Source organism: Caretta caretta, chromosome 4, assembly GCF_965140235.1.
Source record: "Caretta caretta isolate rCarCar2 chromosome 4, rCarCar1.hap1, whole genome shotgun sequence".
Taxonomy (NCBI): domain Eukaryota; kingdom Metazoa; phylum Chordata; order Testudines; family Cheloniidae; genus Caretta; species Caretta caretta.
In genome coordinates this window covers 84,972,971-84,996,255 of record NC_134209.1, presented here as the reverse complement: position 1 = coordinate 84,996,255, position 23,285 = coordinate 84,972,971, and the positions used below count along the sequence as shown (strand labels likewise).

At 40.7% G+C, this 23,285-nt stretch overlaps 1 protein-coding gene across 1 annotated transcript in view; it reads left to right on the top strand.

Moving 5' to 3' along the window:
* Positions 1-7,626: 7,626 nt before the first annotated feature.
* GPM6A (glycoprotein M6A) overlaps positions 7,627-23,285 on the top strand; it is a 332,111-nt gene continuing 316,452 nt past the window's right edge. Inside the window, exon 1 of the mRNA XM_048847780.2 lies at positions 7,627-7,755. Within this exon, the coding sequence (XP_048703737.1) occupies positions 7,752-7,755 (4 nt within the window). The 5' untranslated portion in view covers positions 7,627-7,751. The remainder of the gene's footprint in view (positions 7,756-23,285) is intronic.

The following is a 23,285-nucleotide window of genomic DNA, read 5'->3' as shown; positions in this document are numbered from 1 at the left end:
CACACTGCTCCCATGTGGCTGGAAGCAGCTTGTCCCTTCCTGCCCACACAGTGTTGAAAGGCAGCTAATACCTCCAGGCTGCTGTTGGCCATGGACATAATCCAACTGCCTCCAGCTACAGCACAGGCAGGAAGGGGTTAAGCCGTAAGGATGCACTGTGCACCAGGGCCCAGGAAACCTGACTGCAGGGGCTTCAGCAAACCTGGCCAGAGAGGTGACTCAGCAGGGGAGGGTGCCAAAGGGACGGAGCAGCCTGGGGGGCTGCTGTGGAGACTGCAGGTTCAGGGCATAAACAGGTGGGAAATCCCTTCCTCACGACCATTCCAGAGTTTAGCTGAGGGACAGAGAGGTTTCCCCATGTCAGCGCTGTGCAGGGCTTTGGCACATGCAGGGCTCGGCTCTTGCTGGTCAGCACCCCAGGCCGGAGGGTCTTGGGCTTTCCTGGGGCACCAGCCCAGCCAGAGGCAGTGGGAAAAGGAAGGAGCCTGCCGGCCAGGCTGTTGAAGAGCTCAGCGCTCCGACCAGGGGCTGGTTCTCTGCACAGCGCTGGGAGCAAGATGCACCCCGCCGGGGAGAGGGGCGGGATATGGAGGAGCAGCAGGGCTAGGGGAAGAGAGGGCGAAGGGGCAAAGCAGGGAGAGGACAGTGAGAGGGGAAGCACATAAAGGACTGCTGGCTGGGCAGCAGAGGTGACACATAACCAGCTGCCTCCTGGTGACTGCCCGCACTCACCAACCACCGCAGCTCACAGCCAGTGCTAGCTAGAAACGGGACGGGAGACGGGGCTCTGCTGGCCGAGAGCTGGCACGCAGCAGGGACTGTGCTGACGGACCAGCAGGGGGAGCAGCCGGCCCTGCACACTGCATCTTTGCTGGCAAATACAAGAGATATATGCTGGCAAATACAAGAGAATTAACAAAATAAACTGTGAACACATGAAATTATTTCAGAATGATAGTCTTCTTTTCCTGTGATTAATAATAGTACTAGTGACTTTTCTGAGCCTGTGGATCCATTATGAGACCTGTATCCCATTGTTCCCCATATGAGCCAGTACTGATCAAACCTGCCAAAAGCTGCAGTTAAACTAGAGGTCTTGGAGGAGTAGTTGGAAAAAAAACAGGATTTTATTGTAGAACAAACTTTCTGCAAATACTACAATAGGAAGGTAATTAATGTGTGAGTTCACACTGACAGTGAGTGTTTGAGAAGACTAAATGGTACATCATGGCACAAGGTTATCAGAGACTAACAAGAAATGCAGCAGTTGCATTTGCTAGGATAATGAAAGAAAATAAACCATCTGGTGATCCAGAGTGGAAGAAGAAGGTGCTGAAAGATTAACAATATTTTATTTATGAGGAAATTATTGTCTAACACGTGTCTCTTAACTTGTGTAGGAGGCGAAACATCAGATTTGTAGTTCAACAATTCCATTTAAAACTCACGCTATTGAATGAGATGTTCTGCACTGGTTGATCAATCTAAGTTTTGAAAAATATCCAAACCAGAATATTGAAGTACTTAATAAACTAAGAAATTAAATTGAAGATTTTTTAATTCCTGGGATTTTGAAAGGCTAACGAACCAACAGTTTAATAACTGCATAAAAATTAAATTTAAAAAGGAGATCTTACTGTACTGTATAAAACAGCATGTTGTGCAGAAACTTCAAGTTTTGTATTTTTCAGAAAACAAATGTTATGTTTTCATTAATATTATTCCCCCCGGTTAAGGATATTTTCAAAGTTGTAAAAGGCTTGAAAGTCTAGGTGATATAAATTCAGATGGCTAGTGTGATAAGCTTGTCTTTGGCCTAACACCCTATAGAAGTGACATAGGGAGTCACCATGGTAACTCACCAGGATGCTTCCTTATATATTTTGAGTAAGTAAGTTCTAGAATGGGGAGGTAGGCTGGAGACAAATCTTAGTTAGAGTTTGCCTGCAGTCAGGGATGACTGGGTTTTGTTTTTAGGTTGCCTGGGATTTTATCTTTGATACAGAGATGAACTCTAAATATATGAATTGGTGATCTTTGTATCCTTTGGTTCCTAAAGAGTCCCAATGAAGTAAAGCAACTGGTTTAGAAGGCTGAGTAATTGTTGGAAACACATTGGAAAGTTCAGTTTACCAGAGACATAAACATGTGAGTTTTGGAGTACTAAGGACAAACTTTATCTTTTCTATAATGACTAGTTAGTATTAAGGTACAATTTTCTTCTCTGAGACTTTCTGTATTTCTTGCATATTATTTTTTTCTGTTGTGTTTAAATATAGCAGTATAAATAAGTCTTGCTTCAGTTGTGCTATCCAAGGGTAGTGTTGCTTATAAAGAAAAGTTGTAAAAAGGGCAAAAATAGCCTACTGTCAGCCCATCCTCTGGGGATGCTACACTAGAAACAGAGATAATTGTTAAAAAACAAATAAAAAACATATATAAAGATAAAAACACCCTCAAAATCCTTGTGCTATGGACAGATTCTACACTTCTCGGAGATGTTATTGACTGCCTGTGGTATAGAAGCATGGCTCACTTTCTTGAAAATTACATACAGTATATTGTATCACATGAGAGGGAAAGGGAAATTTGCATCCTACTAATGACAGGTTTCAGAGTAGCAGCCGTGTTAGTCTGTATCTGCAAAAAGAAAAGGAGGACTTGTGGCTCATCATAAGGAAAACAGTAAACAGTGGCTAAGAAGGTGGTTGGCAACAATAATTTTCATCAAAAAAACCAAAATGTTGCATGCTGTATCAACATTCGACTTCTTTTGTAAATCAGGAAGTGGTTTTGTATCGACCTCATGGGGGATTTATATAAACATTACATACAAACCAATAAAAATGTATAAATTCTCAATCTCACATGTGACCCCAAGAAAATGATTTTATTAAGGAAAAGTCAAATAATCATTCCATCAGCAGACTATTTTTGGACAAATCCAGAGGCAACTGGTTGCTGTTACAACTGGCTTGAGAATGTACTCAAAATTGTTTCCCAGTTGGTCCTGTAACTATCTATATCTAACGAGGAGAGAGACAGCTTTATTGGGAGAAGTTAGGGGATTTTTTACCACTCAAAAATGGCATGATTTTTATTGTTCTTTTGGAAAAATGCAACATAATTGTGGAAGAGAAAAGAAGGGTTATATTTATCTCTAGAAGAGGTTCAGGGAGTACAAATGCCTCCATTCTGCACTTCCAATGTGTCTACATTAGAGGGACCACTTTTAGGGATCAGTCTTCATGGCCTATTAGTTCTTTGTCTCTCTGCTGAGTCTACCAGAGAAAAGGAAGATTTCATGCCAGTGTGTTTTGTGATCTTGTCACGTGTCACCTAAGAAACACATTGAGACCACCAACTCATTTTACAAAGGTCAATGAACAGGTATCAGATGCTAACAATTTTATTACTGTATTAAATCCTTATATTACAATAGCTCCCAGAGGCTCCAACCAGCATTTGCAACTTGGTGTTGCACAAACCCAAAGACATGGTCCCTGTCCCTAAGAACTCTGAGCCTGCAAGCTGCTTCACAGAGACAGAATTATTCTTGTGGTTAGCCTCACTGAGGTCAAGGGGCTCTGCAAGAGCATAGGAATCCACTCCCATGAAACAGCTTGCAAAATTGTGGCCTAAGAAAGCACATTTACTCACTACTGGCCTGGACTATATACAAACCAGTGAATATAGGAGGTGAAATAGGTAAAAGACAGATTAAAGAATATTTAGATAAATTAGATGTACACAAATTAGCAAGGCCTGATGAAATTCACCCTAGGATACTTAGGGAACTTGCTGAAGCAATCTAAGATCTATGTGATGATCTTTGAGAACTCATCGAGGATGGATGAGGTCCCAGACGACTGAAGAAGGGCAAACATAGTACCTATCTTTAAAAAGGGGAACAATGAGGACCTGGGGAATTATAGATCAGTCAGCCTAACTTTGACACCTGAAAGATACTGGAAGAAATTATTAAACAATCATTTTGTAAGTGCATAAATGATAACAGGATGATCAATAATAGCCAGCATGGTTTTGTCAAGAACAAATCACCCCCTTCCTTTTTTGATAGGGTTATTGGCTTAGTGAATGGGGAAAAGCAGTAAATTTGATTTATCTTCATTTTAATAATGCCTTTGACACAGTCTCACATGACAGTCTTATAAGCAAACTAGGGAAAGGTGGTCTAGATGAAATTATCATAAAGTCCAATTGGGTGAGAAGTTATCAAAAGTTCACTGTCAAACCGTGGGAAGATGCATATAGTGGGGTTCTGAAAGGATCTGTCCTGGGTCCAGCACTATTTAGTATTTTCATTAATGACTTGGACGAAGGAGTGGAGAGTACGCTTATAAAATTATATAACTGGGAGAGGCTGGGAGCACTTTGGAGAATACGATTAGAATTCAAAATGGAGAACTGGTCTGAAATCAATAAGATGAAATTTAATAAAGACAAGTACAGAGTACTGCACTTAAGAAGGAAAAAAATCAAATGCACAGATTCAAAATGGGGAATAACTGGGTAGGCAGCAGTATTGCAAAAAAGGATCTGGAAGTTATAATGGATCACAAATTGAATATGAGTCAATGCAGTGTGATGCTGTTGCAAAAAAGGCAAGTATCATTCTGAGATGCATTAACAGCAGTGTCATAGGAAAGATATGGGAGGTAACTGGTACTTGGCACTCATGAGACTTCAGCTGGAATACTGTCTCCAGTTTTGGGTGCCATACTTCAAGAAAGATGTGAACAAATCGGAGATTGTCCAGAGGACATCTACAAAAAATAAGAGGTTTAGAAAACATGACCTGTGAAGAAAAATTGAAAGAATTAAGCATGTTTAGTCTAAAGAAAAGAAGGCTGAAGTGGGACATGATAACAATTTTCAAATATATAAAAGGTTATTATAAGGAGGGCAGTGATCAATTGTTCTCCATGTCTGCTAAGGGTCAGATAAGATGTAAGTGGCTTAGTGCACAGCAAAGGACATTTAAGTTAGATATTAGGAAAAACTTTCTAATTATAAAGATAGTTAAACATTGGAATAGGTTACCTAAGGAGTTGGTGGAACCCCCATCATTGGAGATTTTTAAGAACAGGTTAAACACTTGTCAGGGGTGGTGTAGGTATACTTAATCCTGCCTTAGCACAGGTGGCTGGACCAGATGACCTCTTGAGATCCCTTCCAACCCTACATTTCTATGATTCTATGAAAGGCTCTATGTTAGATTGCCAGTCCCATGAGCTATCCATTCTCCTATATTTATTATGGTTAAAGTTAAAACTATAGGCTCAGTTAATCATTGCCTTGCACTTTGTGTAGTTACTTACCCAGTAGAAAATGAATGCAAAATCATATGCATTAGTGTTGTTATGGGTTAGGTTAAACCTCACTGAAGCTTGGATGTATAACACCCACCTTTCCTTCAGGATACAGGACTTTTTGCTATCAGAAGCAATAAGAGCACCCCCCAAAATACAGGCACCTGGTAAGGCTTGAGTAGAAGCAGGACCACATGGACCAAGGGTTTTCCTTGCAGACTGGAATAGCAAATGCTGGGACATTGATTGGTGGAGCTGGGTGCATCTGTACAGGTGAAAGAAGTACCAGGAAGCCAAAGATGCAGCCCATTGGTCGTATGACTCTGATAAAAAGATGAGAGAGAATTTTGGGAACAAATGCAAGCTGGAAAGATGCTTGAAACTGTTAGCAAAGAAAATTTCTCTTCATTTTTGATTCCTGAAACAGGACTTCACATTTATTGTAAATAAACAGCGTTACATTAAAGAAATACTGGACTCCATCATCAGTTTCTTTTCCTAACTAAAATGACCCATAGGACCCTGAAAATTGGCTAATTGTATGGGTCAAAAAGAAGTAGCAGTGTCAATGACTACATGAGGTGCTAGAAAATGATGATGTGGGTCTCTTGCAGCTTTTCCAAATATCTTAGCACTTATTTTAAGTAATAGATAAACAGATCACCTGAACACACACTTACAGAGTCAGATTTTCCACTACCTTGCCCCCTGTGCAGTCATTTACCATTCTGATCTGGTAGCATTTTACAAAACTATGTGCTCAATTTGCATAACTTTAAATGATTACATAAGGGAGTAGAGAATCAGGCCTGTAGTGGTAATTGGAATATAAACATCTTTTCTATCATTTGCAATAACTATGTGCATGGACAAGGATGAGTTTGTTGTCAAAGTTAATACAACTAGTATCTGTAGGTCAAATTCTGTCCTCATTTATCTTGTGCAAGTTCATTGGTTTAATTGATAATGACCTATAATAAAAGTTCCAAATTAGTGTCCCTGGAAGGAAAAGCCAATGGGATACACATATATACAAAAGGGTATGGGAAGAGTTCAGTTCAAGGTGTATTTGTGAATGCAAATAGAGAATAGTGGCTTAGTTTTCTCAGATCATGCTTTAAATACCATTAGCATAATCTTTCCTACAATCCAGAACATTTCTTCATTCTGAAACAAAAAGTAGGAGAATTTTCCCTCTGTTGATACTCACACCTTCTTGTCAACCGTTGAGAATGGGACACATCCACCCTAACTGAATTGGCCTTGTTAGTGCTGACCTCCCAGTCAGTAAGGCAACTCCCATCTTTTCATGTTCTGTGTATTTATACCTGCCTATGATATTTTCCACTGCATGCATCTGATGAAGTGGGTTATCGCCCATGAAAGTTTATGCCCAAATAAATTTGTTAGTCTCTATCGTGCCACAAGGACTCCTCGTTGTTTTCACAATGAACCTGCTCACCTGCCCCAAACATGTCTCAGCTTGATAAAACAGAAAAGTTTGAGCCCATTTCCCTGGCATAAATGACAAAACTTGTTTTGATTTCAGTGGGAGCAGAATTAGGCCCTGAAAAGTAGGACAGAGGGCTGAGGGAAACAAGAAAGCTACTGGCACACAAATTAAATGGTGCATATTTACCCTGTCACTTTACAATAATGACAATGTATCAGCATGAGCAGGGGTTAGCTGCCTTTTCCATTCTCTGACACCCTTTTCCATACCTGGATCATCCCAGGATCCCTCCCCATCTAGTGGGAACCAACCTTCCACTTGGCAACAGGGAAGGGCAGGGTGCTGGTGGCACTCAGGCTGAGAACTCCTGAGTGTGAGGGAGAGGTACATTGGTATCTACAAGAAGCGGGGAGGAGAGTATGGGGATGGTAACGCTGTCCTGGAAGATGACTATTGTTTATGCTACACTTAGTTCCAGTGCCAGAGGGGTGACCAGTGCAAATTGTTGGGGGCCAATGAATTTGCAGCTGATTAGAAGGAAAAGGCTGCGTGAGACCCTAGGGAGGACTCACAGTCTGCTCCCCCCCTCCCCAGTTCCAACCCACCAGCAGAGAAGGGCTGGGTAGCACAGGGGGGCAGCTTAAGACCATGCCAAAGCCAGGGGGATCCGCGCGTCCTTCTGCGTTGCTTAGACCCTGGCCCCTCGCTTGCCCTTCCCGCCCCTTCAGTCGCCCTCCCACAGGCTCTGCGGACAGTTTGGGGGCTGCGGAAAGCGAATGAATGGGGCAGGTGGAGAGGGGGAGGGGTTCCTGAGCCAGCCTCTGGCTCGCCGGCGCCCGGGGCGGGGGGAAGCTGCCTGGGGCCGGGCGGAGGCGGTCAGTGGAACCTGCCGCTGGTGCTAAAGGGGCCGGGAGGAGCGGCCGGAGCGGCCCCAGGGCTGGTACGAAGGAGGAGAGGAAAGAGTAATGGGTGAGTCACGATGGGACCCCCTCTCCTTCCCGGGCGAGCCCAGGCTCTCAGCGGCTGGTGCCCGGCCGGGGCTGCGCTCCGCCGCTGTGGGCGCGCTGCACCGAGCTCGACTTTGCGCGGAAACTTTGTGGCGCGGCGGGAGGGGAGGGACGCGGCTGCCCTCGCCCCGGGAAATCTCAGCGCCGCCGCCCCCTTCGCGAGCGGGACCGACGGGGCTGGCGGCGGGTTTGTTTCTGGGCAAAGCAAGTCGCGCCCTGCGGGTTCCTTACAGCTCGCTTGTGAGCAAGCAGCTTAACGGGGCTGTAGTGGGTTGTTGTCTCAAAAGTTGTTGCAGGCGCGGGGGGAGCTCAAAACGCCAAGGCAGTGTGTGTGTGTGTGGGGTGGGGGGGGGGGGGGGCAAAGCTGCTTCGGGTTGTTGTGTATTCATTTACCTGGGCGGTTGCTGAGCCCTCCCCGAGGGGCTGGGGAAATGGTGACTCGGTGTCTCCTGCCAATTTTTGGTCCTAGCACCCCGGATTTCACTGCTGAAATGCTGAACAAGTCTAGCCTCTTCTATCACAGCAAAAAAATAAATAAATAAATAAATAAAAAAATCCTGGAGCCTGATTTCACAGTGCTGCAAAAACTCTCGTTCGGCACTTGAATCCTGCCACGTTTTCGGCACAACCACAGAAACTGCCTTCAAAAGAGACGTGTGCTGCTGTTCCCCCAAAACCATATCTGGACCCGATACATCTTAGTATAAGAAAGCTGCAAAAACTCTAATTAGTCATCTGTAGCCTGCTGGGTTTGACTGGCTGCACATCCTGCAGTTCTTCCAAATACATAAGCAGCTTCTCCTCCTCCTGGATCCTAACATATTCTGATATAAGTCCTTTCAAAAAAGAGATGGGGGCAGATGTACATGTTGCAACTACTTAAAGCACTGTTGACTTCGCAAATGCTAGAAAAGAAGCACCTCAGCTTGTTCTCTACCTATGCAATGGAATTTCTGAAGTGGGGACCAAAAATTGGCCCAATCCAGCCAGATCCAGGGTTTGCAGTAGGGGTGCACCATGACCTGGTTTTTATTAGTGTAATAGTCTTAACGTGTTCTCTGTTGGGCATAAGAATTTGAAGGAGGGACTAGGGCCGAAACTCAGAAGTATCTAGGTATATCCATTTTCCGTTTAAATCATGGATAGTTACTGAGTCCTTCCTGTGCTCCCACTGCCTGTCCTATCTCAACCCCTCTCCACTTACTACTTCTGCCTACGTGCTTCCAACCATCTACCTCTGTCCCTTAACCCCCCACTACCTCTTTCACCCTCCCTGCTAGCTAGTGCCTTCCATCTCTAACCCTACCTTCTTGCTGCTTCTCTCCCCACTACCCAGTTTTCTCTTAGCTGCTCCTCTTTCCCCTTCACTTCTGTTTCCTTCCCCCAGAAACTGTGAGCTGCTACCTTGCAGTCTAAGTATTATCCTGGGGCTGAGCATAGTGTCATGATGTAACACATACTGCTGGAAGGAAAGCAGGGGTAAGTGACTTCTCTCTGTTTGCAGTATTGTTGTAGTGTGTTGATCCCGGGATCTTAGAGAACCATAGTGGGTGAGGTAATATCTTTTACTGGATAAACTTCTGTTGGTGACAGAGACAAGTCTTCAAGTTTATGCAAAAAGAAAAGGAGTACTTGTGGCACTTTTGCGAATACAGACTAACACAGCTGCTACTCTGAAACAAGTTTATGCAGAGCTTTTCTTCTTTCTTGTGTGAAGGAAGGGATAATGCCCATGAGCTGTGGGAATTTGGAGTATTCCATTGCCTTGCGAGACCTACCCTCAATAGATGTATGGAGAGTTATAAAGCAAGTTGACTTGCATTTCACACAGAACTCTCATTTACTTTTATTCGTATGTCAGCAGTACACTCACACTAATAAGGCTGAAACAACAGTATGCAAGCAAAAAATAATTTCCATTAAATATGGTGTCATATTTGTCTTTGTTCCCCTGATTACACAGTTGTGTAATATCATCTTGATGTCTGACTCACCTGTGGAGGCCAAACAATCGGGTAAATATAATTTGTAATGGACCAGACTCTGAAACTGTGACCTTCATCTTTGCAAATTGGGAAGTTATAGCTCTTACATGCAGTAAAAAGTATATTAATACATTGTTTTATGGAAATCAAACAAAAAATTAATTCAGTGCAGTAGGGTGAAATCAAAATCAAAGGGTGCAGTAGGGTGAAATCCTAGCCGCACAGAAATCAATGGGAGGAAGGATTTAACTGAAATGTTCTTTATTGTGAAGGGTATTACAACTCTTATTTTGGTCTGTTTTTTTTTTTAGGTGTTTGTTCAACATGTGTTGGCATGGGGGAGAAAAGCAAAACTTGTTCTGAACTTATATAAAATAAGTCTAATCACTGTATGTGGGTTTTGTTTTATTTTTTCTTCATTCTACATAAGTTTTGTTCAGGCAGAAAGGCTTGAGCTGCATCCAAGCATATCCCGGAACTGGTATATGGGAAACTCTGAATAATTGCTGACTGTTGACACTAACTGAGCTTTGTGTTGCTGAATATAATTTTCTGAAATGCTGTCTATACAGAAATTTGAAGCAGGATTAGTTTTGTCACTGCTTCAGACTCTTATCTAATCATCATCTGAGACTATGGAGGAACCAGCTATCCACCACTGAGTCGATGGGAGTTTTGCTGTTGACTTCATTGGGAGTAGGATCTGGACCTTATTTCGTAGTGATAAGCACATCTTTTTTTGGTCTGGATTGTGCAAATACTCACATGCTTAACTATTCACAAAAATAGTTTCACTGAACTTGGTTACATAAATTTAGGTACGTAAAGTTACATGTGTGTAAGTGTTTGCAGGATGGAGCCTCAGTAAATGTATAATTGTAAATCATCATGAGCAGGGCACATGCCTACAGTATGTAAACAAATTAAAACCCAATGAGTCATTTGAACACATTTAGAATAAATGGAGGACCCAGAAACCAATCTTATCTGAAATAAGTCCCATGAGAGACTGATTGTTGAATTTTAAACATAGGCTTTTATATTTAACTAAATTTTTTTCTTGTTTGTAAAACATTTAGGTAGCTTTCAAAACATACAATATATACGCAATAGACTGGAACATCTTTTAGCAATTTAGCTTGTACAAATATTTGTGTTTTTAACAATGTTAAAATGTATATCATGTTAATGCCATGTTTTGGTATGTGCATTATGTGTAGGTTGGGTGCTACAATGTATTTGAAGGTAAGTTTGGTAAATTATGAACATTTCTTGTCAGCCAAGATGTTTACAGATGTGACATTGATATTGGATTTCATTATTGTCTTTGATGTTGTTTTGCTTGTTTAAGAACTGTAGAATTAGGCCCCATTAGATCTTTCAGAGTTAGAAATTTCCTGCCTTTACTGCTATGATTTGCGACAGAGAAGACACGATGGTTCAACTAAAATGAGTGAATACAGTTTTAAAATGGGGGTGGGGGACGGATGGACACTGTCTATTTCCTGTTGTGGAGTGAAGCAGCCTGACACTGCTAATGCAGTACCAGCCAAAATTGGCCATTACCTGCTGAAAGGGGTAAAGTGACTGAAACAGTCTCATCCTGCTTTTTTCTGGAAGCCCTTTGTGGGTCTTTGGCTTTGTGTGTTCAAGGGATGATATGAATTGAGGGTGGGGCCACAGGGATAACCACACTTCATTATCTCACATCATGCTGTACAGAGCCTGCTGAAATTTACTGCATAAAAAAATAGGGTTACCATATGTCCATATTTTCCTGGATATGTCTGGATTTTTGATTCTTAAATCGCCGTCTGGGAGGAATTTTTAAATCTCTAAAAATGTCCGGGATTTTGCCAATATTATTTTTCCCCAAAGAAGAGTTGATCATTCAAGAAAGAGAGTGAATGTTGATCACTCGAGAGTGTGCCCACTTTTTCCCCCTAGCTCCCAAGGCTTGGGCTGTGAAACAGCTGTTTCGCATGGCTGGGAGGGAGGGGGAACGTGGCGCGGTTAGGGGAGGAGGCAGGGCAGGGATTTGGGGAAGGAGTCCAATGGGGCAGGGAGGGGGCAGAGTTGGGGCGGGGACTTTGGGGAAGGGGTTGGAATGGGAGTGGGGAAGGGGTGGGGAAGGGGCGGAGTTGGGGCAGGACCACCCCCCACCCCCCGCATGGAGTGTCCACTTTTTGGAAAGTCCAAATATGGTAACCCTAAAAAAAACACATGCTGAAACAGCCTGCCCAGGTTTTGATAAGTGGCCACACAAGTCGTGGCCACAGGTGAGTTTTCGTTGATTTAAGGATTTCATACAGTCACAGGAGTGAGGCTAAGGAAATATTACTCCTATCTCTACAATGAGCTCTTGAATTTTTTGGTCACCCTTAAGCTACAAGGAACTTAATTATTCTATCACATCACCAGATATGGTAGATGAAAACAGCGAGAGTTTTTAGTCTTGGGTATTCTGCTGTAATTAAACATATTGAATTTCATTCCAGAACTAATTTTACAGAGTAAAAGGGAACTTTGTTAAGATACAAACCATTAGCAACCACCTCTTATTCATGTTTTTGAAAACAAACCATCCTGCCAATAAATTCAAAACAGAAATGTTTTAATTGTTGTTGGAAAATTACTGAATAGGTGCATAAATGCAAAGTGAGAAAGCATGGTTATATTCTCCTTTAAACTGCATCAACAGATATGCTTATGCAGAACATGTGTAAAGACCAACAAAGAAAGCATAATTGAATATCTGCAGACAGAGAAAAAAAATCTTGTAATGACTGTTCATTTAAGACCACAATTACTACTATTTTTATTTCAGAGCTAGGAAGCAGACACTTGAGTGTGGGGGTGCGGAAGGGGACTGGTGACAAGTTATCAATAAGGGACAGATCCTGAAGTTCTTTACATAAACAAATCTCTTATTAAACTTAAAAGCAATTATGTGCATGGAAAGGCTATGGTTCAGAAATCATCTGTGTTCAATTAACTGTAAATTGTACCATGCTGCTTGTGTTTGATACAACTGTATTCTTAGCTAACCAAATTTACCACCTAAAAGCAAATAATTTATTATCCAAATATATGATTATTACCCAACTAACATGGAACACCCTTTTAAAGTCATTATACTAAATGTCTAATGATAAATGTTTGGTCGGTGGTAAGCTGCGACAACTGGGTTTTCTGTTCAAAACCTGCTCATTTTGCTGTTACCTCATCCTCCTTTTTTCCACCCTCAAAGTTGTTTGTTTTGTCTACCTGTTGTCTTGCCATAAAGCAAGATTGTAGGCTCAGAAACTCTGAGGAGAAAGGAGTTCCTTTTTAACCCATCTCTATACAATGACTAGCCCAACAGGCTAATGAGGCCTCTGGATGTTCCAATAATGCAAACAATAAGTTTGAGAACTAATTGGGTTATCATATTTATTTATAATTAAAAGTGATGGAAAGTGTATGTTGTGAAGTATGAGGGCTGTACCAAATCAAATGCAAGGATTTATATATTGTTTGTTTAATGGAAATTATCATTCAGCTGCAAGTCAGTAATCAACAGCATCTCTGCAGTCTGGCTGAGAGAGTTCCGTTTCAGTAAAAAGTTTTGTGTCATTCCACACCAAGGACCATGTGCTTTCTTGCATTTGTGTGTGGAGTGTCCATTGATATTAATGAGTTGAATAAATTGAATGACTTCAGTATCAGGAATCCTTATAAATCCTTAGTTACAATCACTTGCCTAGAAACACTAAACTTTTGGGGTTGGAGCAAGAAATAGGATGTGATGAATAACTATGTCCTGATTACATCATCATCTCCTTAAGGCTGAGCCATTTTGGGAGTGGAAGCATTCTGCAGTCTACCCTTAGAGACTGGTGAATCTTAGCAGGCTCCAGAATGTTCAGAATTTATTTATTGCTCATCCATTGAGTCTCACTGTCACTAGTCTAGTAGAACCAGTAATTTGTGAATCATGATAAATATCGCATTTGCACTATATCCTCATCCCTTATACCTCTCTCCAGCATCATCCATAACAATACCATGGTGTACAGAATACACGTTCTAGGGAATAAAGCTGGAGTACTTGTGGTCTTTAAAGCTCTGAATGGTCTGGGATCTAGTTTTAAGTGTGCACCTCTCACCTTTATAACCATAGCAGCAGTTGGCTGGGAGGTTCTTGTTTTCTGCTCCTATCTTTGAATACTCTGTGACCATTGGCAAGACAGTTTAATTTAGAGGCCCTTGCCTTTGAAATTTGCTCCTCTTGGCAATGGGTCATCTGGTTCTGAGGCAAGGCCTGCTTATTTTGTATATTATTTGGTTGACTGTTGGTTGATTCTTTTATATTCGACTTATGTTTTAATTTCTGTAACTGTGCCAAATTGTTACAAAGGTAAGTACAAAGGAAATAATGAAAGTACAAAGAAAGGGAGGAATGAAAGAAAGCTAACAGAGCATTGACATTCTGTTGAATCAGCTCATGTTTTAAATGTCTCCCCAAACCAATCAACATTGGAGGCCATATTTTCATTAACTGTTTTGTGAGCTCCTAACTCATAACACCTTCATAATAACAGAAAACATATTTTTCCTCTTTATATACAGCCCTTTCCTTTACAGGGTAAGAATAGACACCTCTGCTTCTGTACTTCTCCAGTCTCCTCGCAAAGAAATGGATCTTTATTCTGAACAGTTGTACTTAAGTCTGAAAGGAAGTATCAGTTGACTCAAGAAATATATTTACTTTTGTTCTTTTGGCCACATGTAGAAACCAAATCAGACACAGTCTTTGACATAAATGAAAGTGACAATTGATGTGCCTCAGGGGAAGATTATAGACTTAAAAAATATTTCCTGTGAATAATTAATAGGATTTCTTTGGTATTCTGTCCTGATTAAGTCATGAGCTTGATAGCCTGTTAGGAATGTGAGGCACTCTCAATTTGCGTATGTAACTCCAAACCTCAGACAGTAATTTTCAATTTCTTAATATAGTGTTCTCCTCTCACCGGTTAGCAGAATGCTGAAACTGCTGTGTGAATATATTTCATATTTTGAATATTTTGTGACCAAGTAATTATATTACTTCAGTAATTTCTACTATTTCTCCTTTCTTTGGAGTAAAATGTCTTTGCAAGAAGGAATAGCTAAACTAGAAGAGAAAATTTAAATTGAGGTTTTTCGCTGGTGGTGGTTTGAATTACCAATGAAGACAATCCTCAGAAAGGGAGTGAGTTAGGGTTTGGACTATATACAGATTGTAGTAGGCATGTTACTTATCTTGTTTTGAACAGAACATGCACAATCACATCAATAGGCTATCTTGACTGGGACAGGGAAAATCTTTTTTTTTTTAAGCTGAAGAACTGGACAGCTATTAGTGGAGAAGTGGCTGTGCTGCAATACAGACCTGTATTAATATTGATATTTAGTACTAAGTTACTAAATGGCACCTTCATTATTGATTTTGCAGATATAGCACTTTCTTAAAATCTTAAAATCGATAGAACTTGTCAATTTATTCATTTTTGTTGCATTGTCACTAACATTACTGGTATTAGTATCTGATGGTAGATACTAGAAATACTGATAGCACTTGGTATTAGTCAGTAATATGTGTTTAGGGATAGTCTGGTAGTGTGCTTGGTCTGAAATATAACTTTTCGTTAGCATGTAATACTGCTGGGGAACAGGAAGGGGCAGGATTAGCCTGCCTGCTGATTGGTGTGCAACTCTGTCTAAATGCCTCCTAGGGTCTCCTCCCGCCGTCATGGATAACAGGAAAAGTGATTGTGGGCATATGGCTCTCACCATCATTTTTTTTAATAGTAGTTGAATTATTGAGGGTTTTTTTTTTTGGTGTGCTGCTTTTGATGTACATGCCTAATTGTGGAAAATAAGCATATTTGCCTCATTTTCAAAGTTTTAATTGTGCCATTTTAATGATGGGTTTTAAAGGTAGAGAATCATACATATTACTTGTGTACTTACTGTATCTATTGAACTTTGTTGGTTTGCTTTGGGAAGGCACTGGCAGTTTGAGCTGCACAATCCTGAGCTGTAGCTCATGAAAGCTTATGCTTAAATAAATTTGTTAGTCTCTAAGGTGCCACAAGTACTCCTTTTCTTTTTGCGAATACAGACTAACACGGTTGCTACTCTGAAACAGGTTAAATAGCAGTTTTTCACCCTTTTTATTTTGGTTTGAGCTCAGTGTTTGTTTGGATTTATCTTTTTGCAAGGTAAAAACAACCCTAAATATATGTATTTTAAAAAGTTACCTCTAGCTGATTAATTATTGGGCTCTTACTATCTCAATCATGTCTTATTTCTTGGCTTGTTTATTCATTTCATGTTTAAGAAATTAAATGTCTTTGTGTTAATGCTGTGATTGAGCAAGATATCTCAATGGGTACTAAAATCTGTAGTTTCCAGAACGGATAGAAAATGTGCATGACTTAATAAATTACATTCATGTGTGGCTAGCTTTTTGCAGCTATAAATCTAAAGGAAAATTAATATATAATCTGCGAATCTAATGCTGAGCATCATTGAAAAATCACTGGTATTGTGGGTGCTAAGCATCCCTCAGAATCAGGCCGTAAAGTGGCTCCCCTTGGAATAGTTTGTGTAAGTTACAACTTTGGTTAGAAATAAGATTGCTGCTAAGAAAGTTATGGAAAATACAAGCTGTACTGTGGCTCCTTTGTGTTTAACTTTTGAAATCTCCTTAAAGAGATTTACAATGTTCTGTTTGTTAGATCTCCGTCAAAACCGTACTGGTATGTGAGATCAAAAAGGAATTTTTGAATCGATGTATAGATTTGCTCTGTGGGATTCTTGGCTTCATTGTACTTTCTTTGGCTCTAGTCTTAAGAGTCACTGTAGAAACAGCACTTTCTTACTCAACAGAGCTGCTCCCTTTGTGTATTATGTCAGTCAGCCTACAAGCATGACACAAGTAAGTTTTTACTACTTTTTACTTTTGTTAGTGCGTCGCAGCCCACTCAGATAAGAAAGAGCTTTTTGTGTATCAACATAATTATTTAGCTCTGCAAAATGAAATTTAGTAATCAACTGCACCTCTTCAACTCCATTGAAAGCAGTGATGTTGCACAGGTGTCACTGAGGGTAAGAACTTCGCTTGATGCTCATCCCAATTTGAGTAAGCAAGGCAGCCAGTTAAGGAAAAAATATCTTTAATGTGTCATCTATCCCTTGATACAAAGATGATGTCTGCCAGGGGGAGAAGTCATTGATGAGACTTAAGATGGCTGAGGAGTCCAGTTCATAGTTTACATGTTACTTATCGACTTAAAGCTGTAGTTCAAAGGAGGCTGTGTGACATCAAGAATCAGTGGTGGCAAGCAAAGGCCAGGGAGATCCAGAGTTTCGCTGATCAACATGACATGAGAAACCTTTTTTCAAGCAATGAAAGCCATCTACAGGCCAAGTTCAAATGGCACAATTGCTATGTGGTCCAAGGACAATTCCACCCTTCTTAAGGACAATGTGGCCCTCAAGCAATGTTGGAAGGAGCATTTTGAGACTCTCTTGAACCACGAATCTGAAGTCTCAGCTGCCACCATTGAGTCCATTCCTCAGCATCCAGTAATAGAACCTCTTGCTGGCCCTCCCCCCATCTTCTGAGGAAGTTTGGCGAGCCATCCTCAGACTAGAAACAACAAGACACCACGCCCAGATGGCATTCCCATGGAAGTCTTCAAAACTGGTGGAATAGCACTTGCGTAAAAACTTAATCAACTTCTTAATGAGGAAATTCTACCCGACCTCAAGAATGCCAATATTGTGACCATTTTAAGAAAGGGGACAAGTCAATGTGCAGGAAGAACCGAGGTATTGCCCTCCTCTCCATTGTCGGGAAGATCCTTGCTCGCATCCTTTTGAACAGTCTCCTCCCTCTTGCTAAAGATGTTCTTCCATAATTCCAAGATGGTTTCAGACTGTCTCAGGGCATCATTGACATGATTTTTGTTGCATGACAGATCTAAGAGAAGTGTAGAGACCAATACCAACCATTGTTTATGGCATTTATTGACCTAACTAAAGCCTTTGATTCTGTCAATCGTGAAGCATTATGGAAGGTGCTGTCTAGGTTTGATTGTCCATTGAAGTTCACTTGTGTTCTCAGGCTACTTCATGGGATGACTGCCACTGTCCTCTGTATGGGTTGAAGACAGACCCATTCACCATCCATGCTGGTGTTAAGCTGTGTTACTGCCTGACCCTTTTTTCCATCTGTCTTGTCATAATCTTGATTTTTATTTGTGACCCCCTTTCTTCTGGAATTGGGATTGAGTATTGCATGGACAGCCAGCTCTTCAATCTGTGACATCTTGTACATGTAAACTAAGCACATTTTTTGGGGAATCATGGCAGGACAATAAATATCAAAGCATCTGAAGTCAAGTGCACTGTCAATTTTCAGAGTAGAACTGCAGTTCACAGACCTTCCTTCTCCTAATTCAAACCTGCCTATAGAAAACTTTTAGTAGGCACAATCAGTAAGTAAGATGAAACTCTGGTCCCTTGTACAAAATCTGATTGAAGTGTGGGCTTTACATGTATGTGCTTTGGGATAGAATCCCTTTCCTCTTTTCCACTTCTCCTTCAGAGGCAGAGTGTGTAGCACGTTTTGCAACCTGGATGTTATTTCAACCGAGGGTGTATATCAATGGCTCTTACACACTGTGCTCCTCATTCCCCAAATTATGCAGGATGATTGTTCACCGGAGCCAAGCTCCTACAGCTTCACCACCAGTGCCCCAGTGTTCCGGTAAAGAGAATCATTACATACTGCACAGAAGCATGCACTCTTCTCCCGGTATGATTGCATCCCCTAGCCTGCCAAGTGTACTGGATCCACATTATTTCTTCTGTGTTTTGAGCCCCTTTGGGTTGCAAAGAGGTATACAGCTTTGGCCTATCATCTCTCTCTCATCTAAAATATTCCCATGATATATATTTAATTGATCATTTAATCCATTGTTTCCAAAAGTTTGCAGAGCTGAGCCCCTCTTCAGAAAAATGAAACCAATTGCCCCTTCCCTCAAAAACCCTGCCATCTGATGTTAAAGGCCTATCCAAAGTCAGTGGTCACTTGGAGTAGATTGTATAGATCTTCATAATATGATAATTCCTCTTCTTTCTTACAAACTTTGAGTAGTGAAATAGATAAGTATTAATATCTGAAATATCATAACAGAAATGAATGGAGCAGTTCACATCTCGGAGCTTACTGTTTTAGGATCTCTGCATTCAAGGGCATATTGCTGCATCGCATACGCTGATATAATATTTTCAGTGTTTTCTTTGCAACCATAAGAGATTGTGACTTACTCTTTTTTTTTTTTTTTAAAGAAAGAAAGCTGGGACTCTGGAGAACAAGTGAGGACAAAAAAGGACTTTTATGCCCTGTGATGGGGTGCATTCTACACTCTGAGAAATGCTGCTTTAATCCATTCACATTTTTGTGTGCGTACTTATGTTGCCTGCATAATTTTACACGAAAATAGCGACCACTAAATTTTATTTTCATTTAATTTGTGCATGCTGTAAAATGTGTATATAAATATCCATGCAGATTTGCCCATATAATACACCATACAATACTCTGTAGCCTAGGGGAACACACCCTCAACTGTAAATCAAGAGACCAACCAATCAAGTTTGAGTCTTGAGTCTGCCTTGGACTGTTGTTAAAGGGTACATAACAAATGGAAATATTATTAAGCCAGGCCATGTAGCACTACAGTCAGGGGGTGCAAAATCATTGTTCCATTTTACACACAAGGTAACTGAGAGGTGCATGAGATGACTTCAGGCAGAGCTGTGAATGGAATCCCATGCTCTGATATGATGACTCAAATTTCCTCCATGTTGCCAAACTGTCTCAGAAGAAATGGATTAAATTATGTGCTTATGTAACTCACTCTAACCCAGTGTGGCTCTTTGTCATTCTCTAGTAGTGACACAGAGGTTTGCATCTGCTACTGCTGTCATGCTAATAGACCTGGTTCTTTAGTTCAAGTTGTTAGAGGCTCATACCTTTCCAATCCAGAGATGCTAGGTTCGTTCCCTGCAGATGCCAAAACAGAGGCTCTTTACCTTTGAATGCTAGACTGACCACACTATTCCCCAGAGGAAGGAACAGAACCCATTTTATGGAGTGTCTAGATTATTATCATCACAAAGATGTAGGAATTGGTATAACTGAAATTAATTTTTTTTTTGTTAAAAATGAGGAAATTGAGGCTGGTAGAATGGGCCTACCCCTGTTTTTTTCCCTTTTCCCTTTTTACTCTACAATGATGATGATGATTTAGGGCTGATAAGAACTCACAATGCTACTGCTCCTTCCCTGATCTTTTCATGTTTACCCAAAACAATACCAGTCCCCTGTGAAACTAGCCATGTTTCCTTCAAGACACGGATATGAGAGGAAGTTGTATGATTAAACTAAAGAAGTTGATTTTGCTTTTACTTACATTCATTATATATAATTCATTTCATATATAAAATGTACGGTCACACTTTGTGACTAATCAGTTTCCTTTCTCCATTCCCTTTCCAAACTATCCCTGTTGTGACTCTGAATACTGCTGATCGCTTGGCTGAGAACCGGCTCAGGAAAATGTCACAGCAACTAGAACTAACCCCTCAACCTTCAGTTTCCTTTTTCACTGAAAAGCATGAATTTTTGTTTCCATTAAACAAAACAACAAACCTGAAAACGAATTTGGTTTTCCGCAAACCCCCCCAAACTATTCTAATGGATACTATATAATAGTTAAGAATTGAGAGAGAATTTTGGACTCATGTTCTAAGGTTAACAATTTAATCAGCTAACATATTTTAATTCTGTGCTTGCTTTATTCATAATCTTAAAAATACATGATTAAAACAAATGTGAATCTGCTTTTACAAGCAATTAGAAAACATACTTTCAGATATTTCAGAGTAAGGATAATAATACCTTCTTCCTCAGCCTACGGTAAAGGGATTTGAGTCTGCCTCGTGTGTAGTAAACAAAATGATAAAGCTTGCAGCTGGTATTTCTAATAGCTCCAAAGATGGGTTTTATATTGTCTGTCTGGGTCTTGACAGATTGCTTGGATTAATAAAGCATTTGAAATAATCACTCTGATCTGCTTAGACACAAGAATTTATAAGCAGGAAAATATATTTACATGTAATTCAAACACGTTACACATGCAGAATGTGGGGAATATTACACAGTCCAAAAGAAAATGACAATAAGTTGTCAGTGGCTCTTTGTTACCTCTCGAATAGAACAACTTTTTCAGCATGAATGTGAAATATAGGATGAAATTCAAACATGTCAGTGGAAAATTAGGTTTAAAATCTGCATTGCTTGTCAAAGCATGAAGAGTATGTGTTTGACTCTTGCAAAATGAAAACAAGGTGATCCACTATAAGTACATCCAGAATAAGTAATTCTTACTTTTCCTGCCCATTCCCAGTGCATTTCCCATTACCTTCAACATGAGCAGGATCAGAGCTTTATTTTGCATCATATATAGTTTGCAAACTTTATGTAGGTTCTTACAATGATACCCTTCCCCATAGTAGCTGAGTGACTCTTGGGAGAGAGAAACCAGTGTCTGCGTTTGATTTGGTTGATTTTCGTCCCTACTTCTCTTGACGTTGTTAGGGCTTTTTTCTTTTTTTTTATAATTACTTCCACTTTCTTCTCTGTCTCTGCTCCGTTCCCTCCTCATCCTGATCATCTTTCTTTACTACAGCCCCTCTCTCATCCTTTTTGCTGATTTCATTTGCAGCTGTGGGAAAGCTAAGTAAAAAAATGTGTTTTATGTGCTGACCACAAATCTCACTGCTTTCAAAACATTCTAATCTTCTCCAGTAAAGAGTTCAAAGCCTTGGCCCTGTTGCTGAGAGAGCCCTGTCTCCTTACCTTATGAGCATCACATTTTTTCTGAGGAATATAGCTGTTGGGCAAGGTCAACATCATGGGAGGGTAAAGAAAGAGAGCGGTGCTTTCTTTGGCTTGCTTCATAGAAGACCTTGAAGATTAGCACCAGGACTGTGAATTTTATTTGGTACTCTGTGGGGTACCAGTGAGGTGAGTAGACTACTGGGCTGATGTGTTCTTAGCTACTGGTGGTGTTGAAGTAGCACGATGCTGCATTCTGGATTAATTAGTTGTTTAAATATTGGAGTGCTCATCATTTTTTATGATGAGTTGCAGTAGCCCACCCTGGAGGTCGTGAAGACATGATCACCATGGAGTTTTGATAGAAGTCTCAACATCTATCATGCAACTTGGTAGTATCGTATGTGTGAATTGCAATCTATGTTAGTTTACGCTGTAGGCTTTTCTTCATAAAATGAGGCAGTTTAATCCAACAGTGAATAGTTATTATTCTTATTTTTAATGTTCTGTGGTGCAAAAAATAAGAATATTAGAGTGATTAAAAACTGACTCACCTTATACCAGTAGGGAGATGTGCCCCCCACCCCCTTCCCGAAGAGCATCCCAGTGCAAGAGGGCAAAGGTCTCACTGATACCTGGTAGCAAGTTTCAGATGGCCTGACCAGTCCAGTGTATATAATTCATTGTCATAGTTTATATAACACCTTTTAGATAAAGATTATCAATAGCAAGCTAATAACATACCGATCGTTAATATTATTGTGTGGTGTGTGTATGGAGGACAAATTCAAAATTACCAACATATTGGAAATTATGTTATCAGCAGTAGTTTCCATGAATCATTCTACATGGGATTAAGGGTGACTAATGAGATGAGAGTAGTTCAGTGTAAGACAGCTAAAATTTGGTACTTGTGTGAGAATTTGGGGGGAACCCGGGGGCTTTGCTGCTTTCCCCCTTTCATTCTTTTAACCTGAGAGGGTTTGTTTTTATTTTTTTTTAACTGAAGTGGATCTTGTCAGCTGCCAGCTCTGTTTCAGACCCATCTGCAGAATTAGGTGTGTGAGAGGAGAGTGGGGACTGCTTGAACCCTTACTTTCAGCCTAGCTGTTGGGCAGCCAAAGGAATCCTGACATTATGCAGGGACATTGAGGGAGGCAATCTGCCCTCTTGCTGTCACTCTCCAGTGATCCTACTTTCATTCATAGGAAAGGTGGCCAGGCTGGATTGCCACAGAGCACCTCCGTTGTGTGTGGGGTGTGTGTGTGTGTGTGTGTGTGTATGTATGTTGTCTCTCCTCTGTGAGAGCTGGTTTGGTCTTGTTAACGAACTACATTCCACTACCGTCAATGTTCTAGTTCATCTGTCTCTAAGAAATTGTGGCTCAAGCAACATGGTTGCGTGAAATGTAGCTCATCTCTTTAGGATGCAAAATTACAGACATCTATCTAGCTCTAGTATTGGCATTTTTATCCAGATTGTAGATAGCCACAAATACTGGCACATGTATTATTCCATCCAGTAGAGGGCAGTGTACATTTACATATTAGCAAGTACATTTCACAC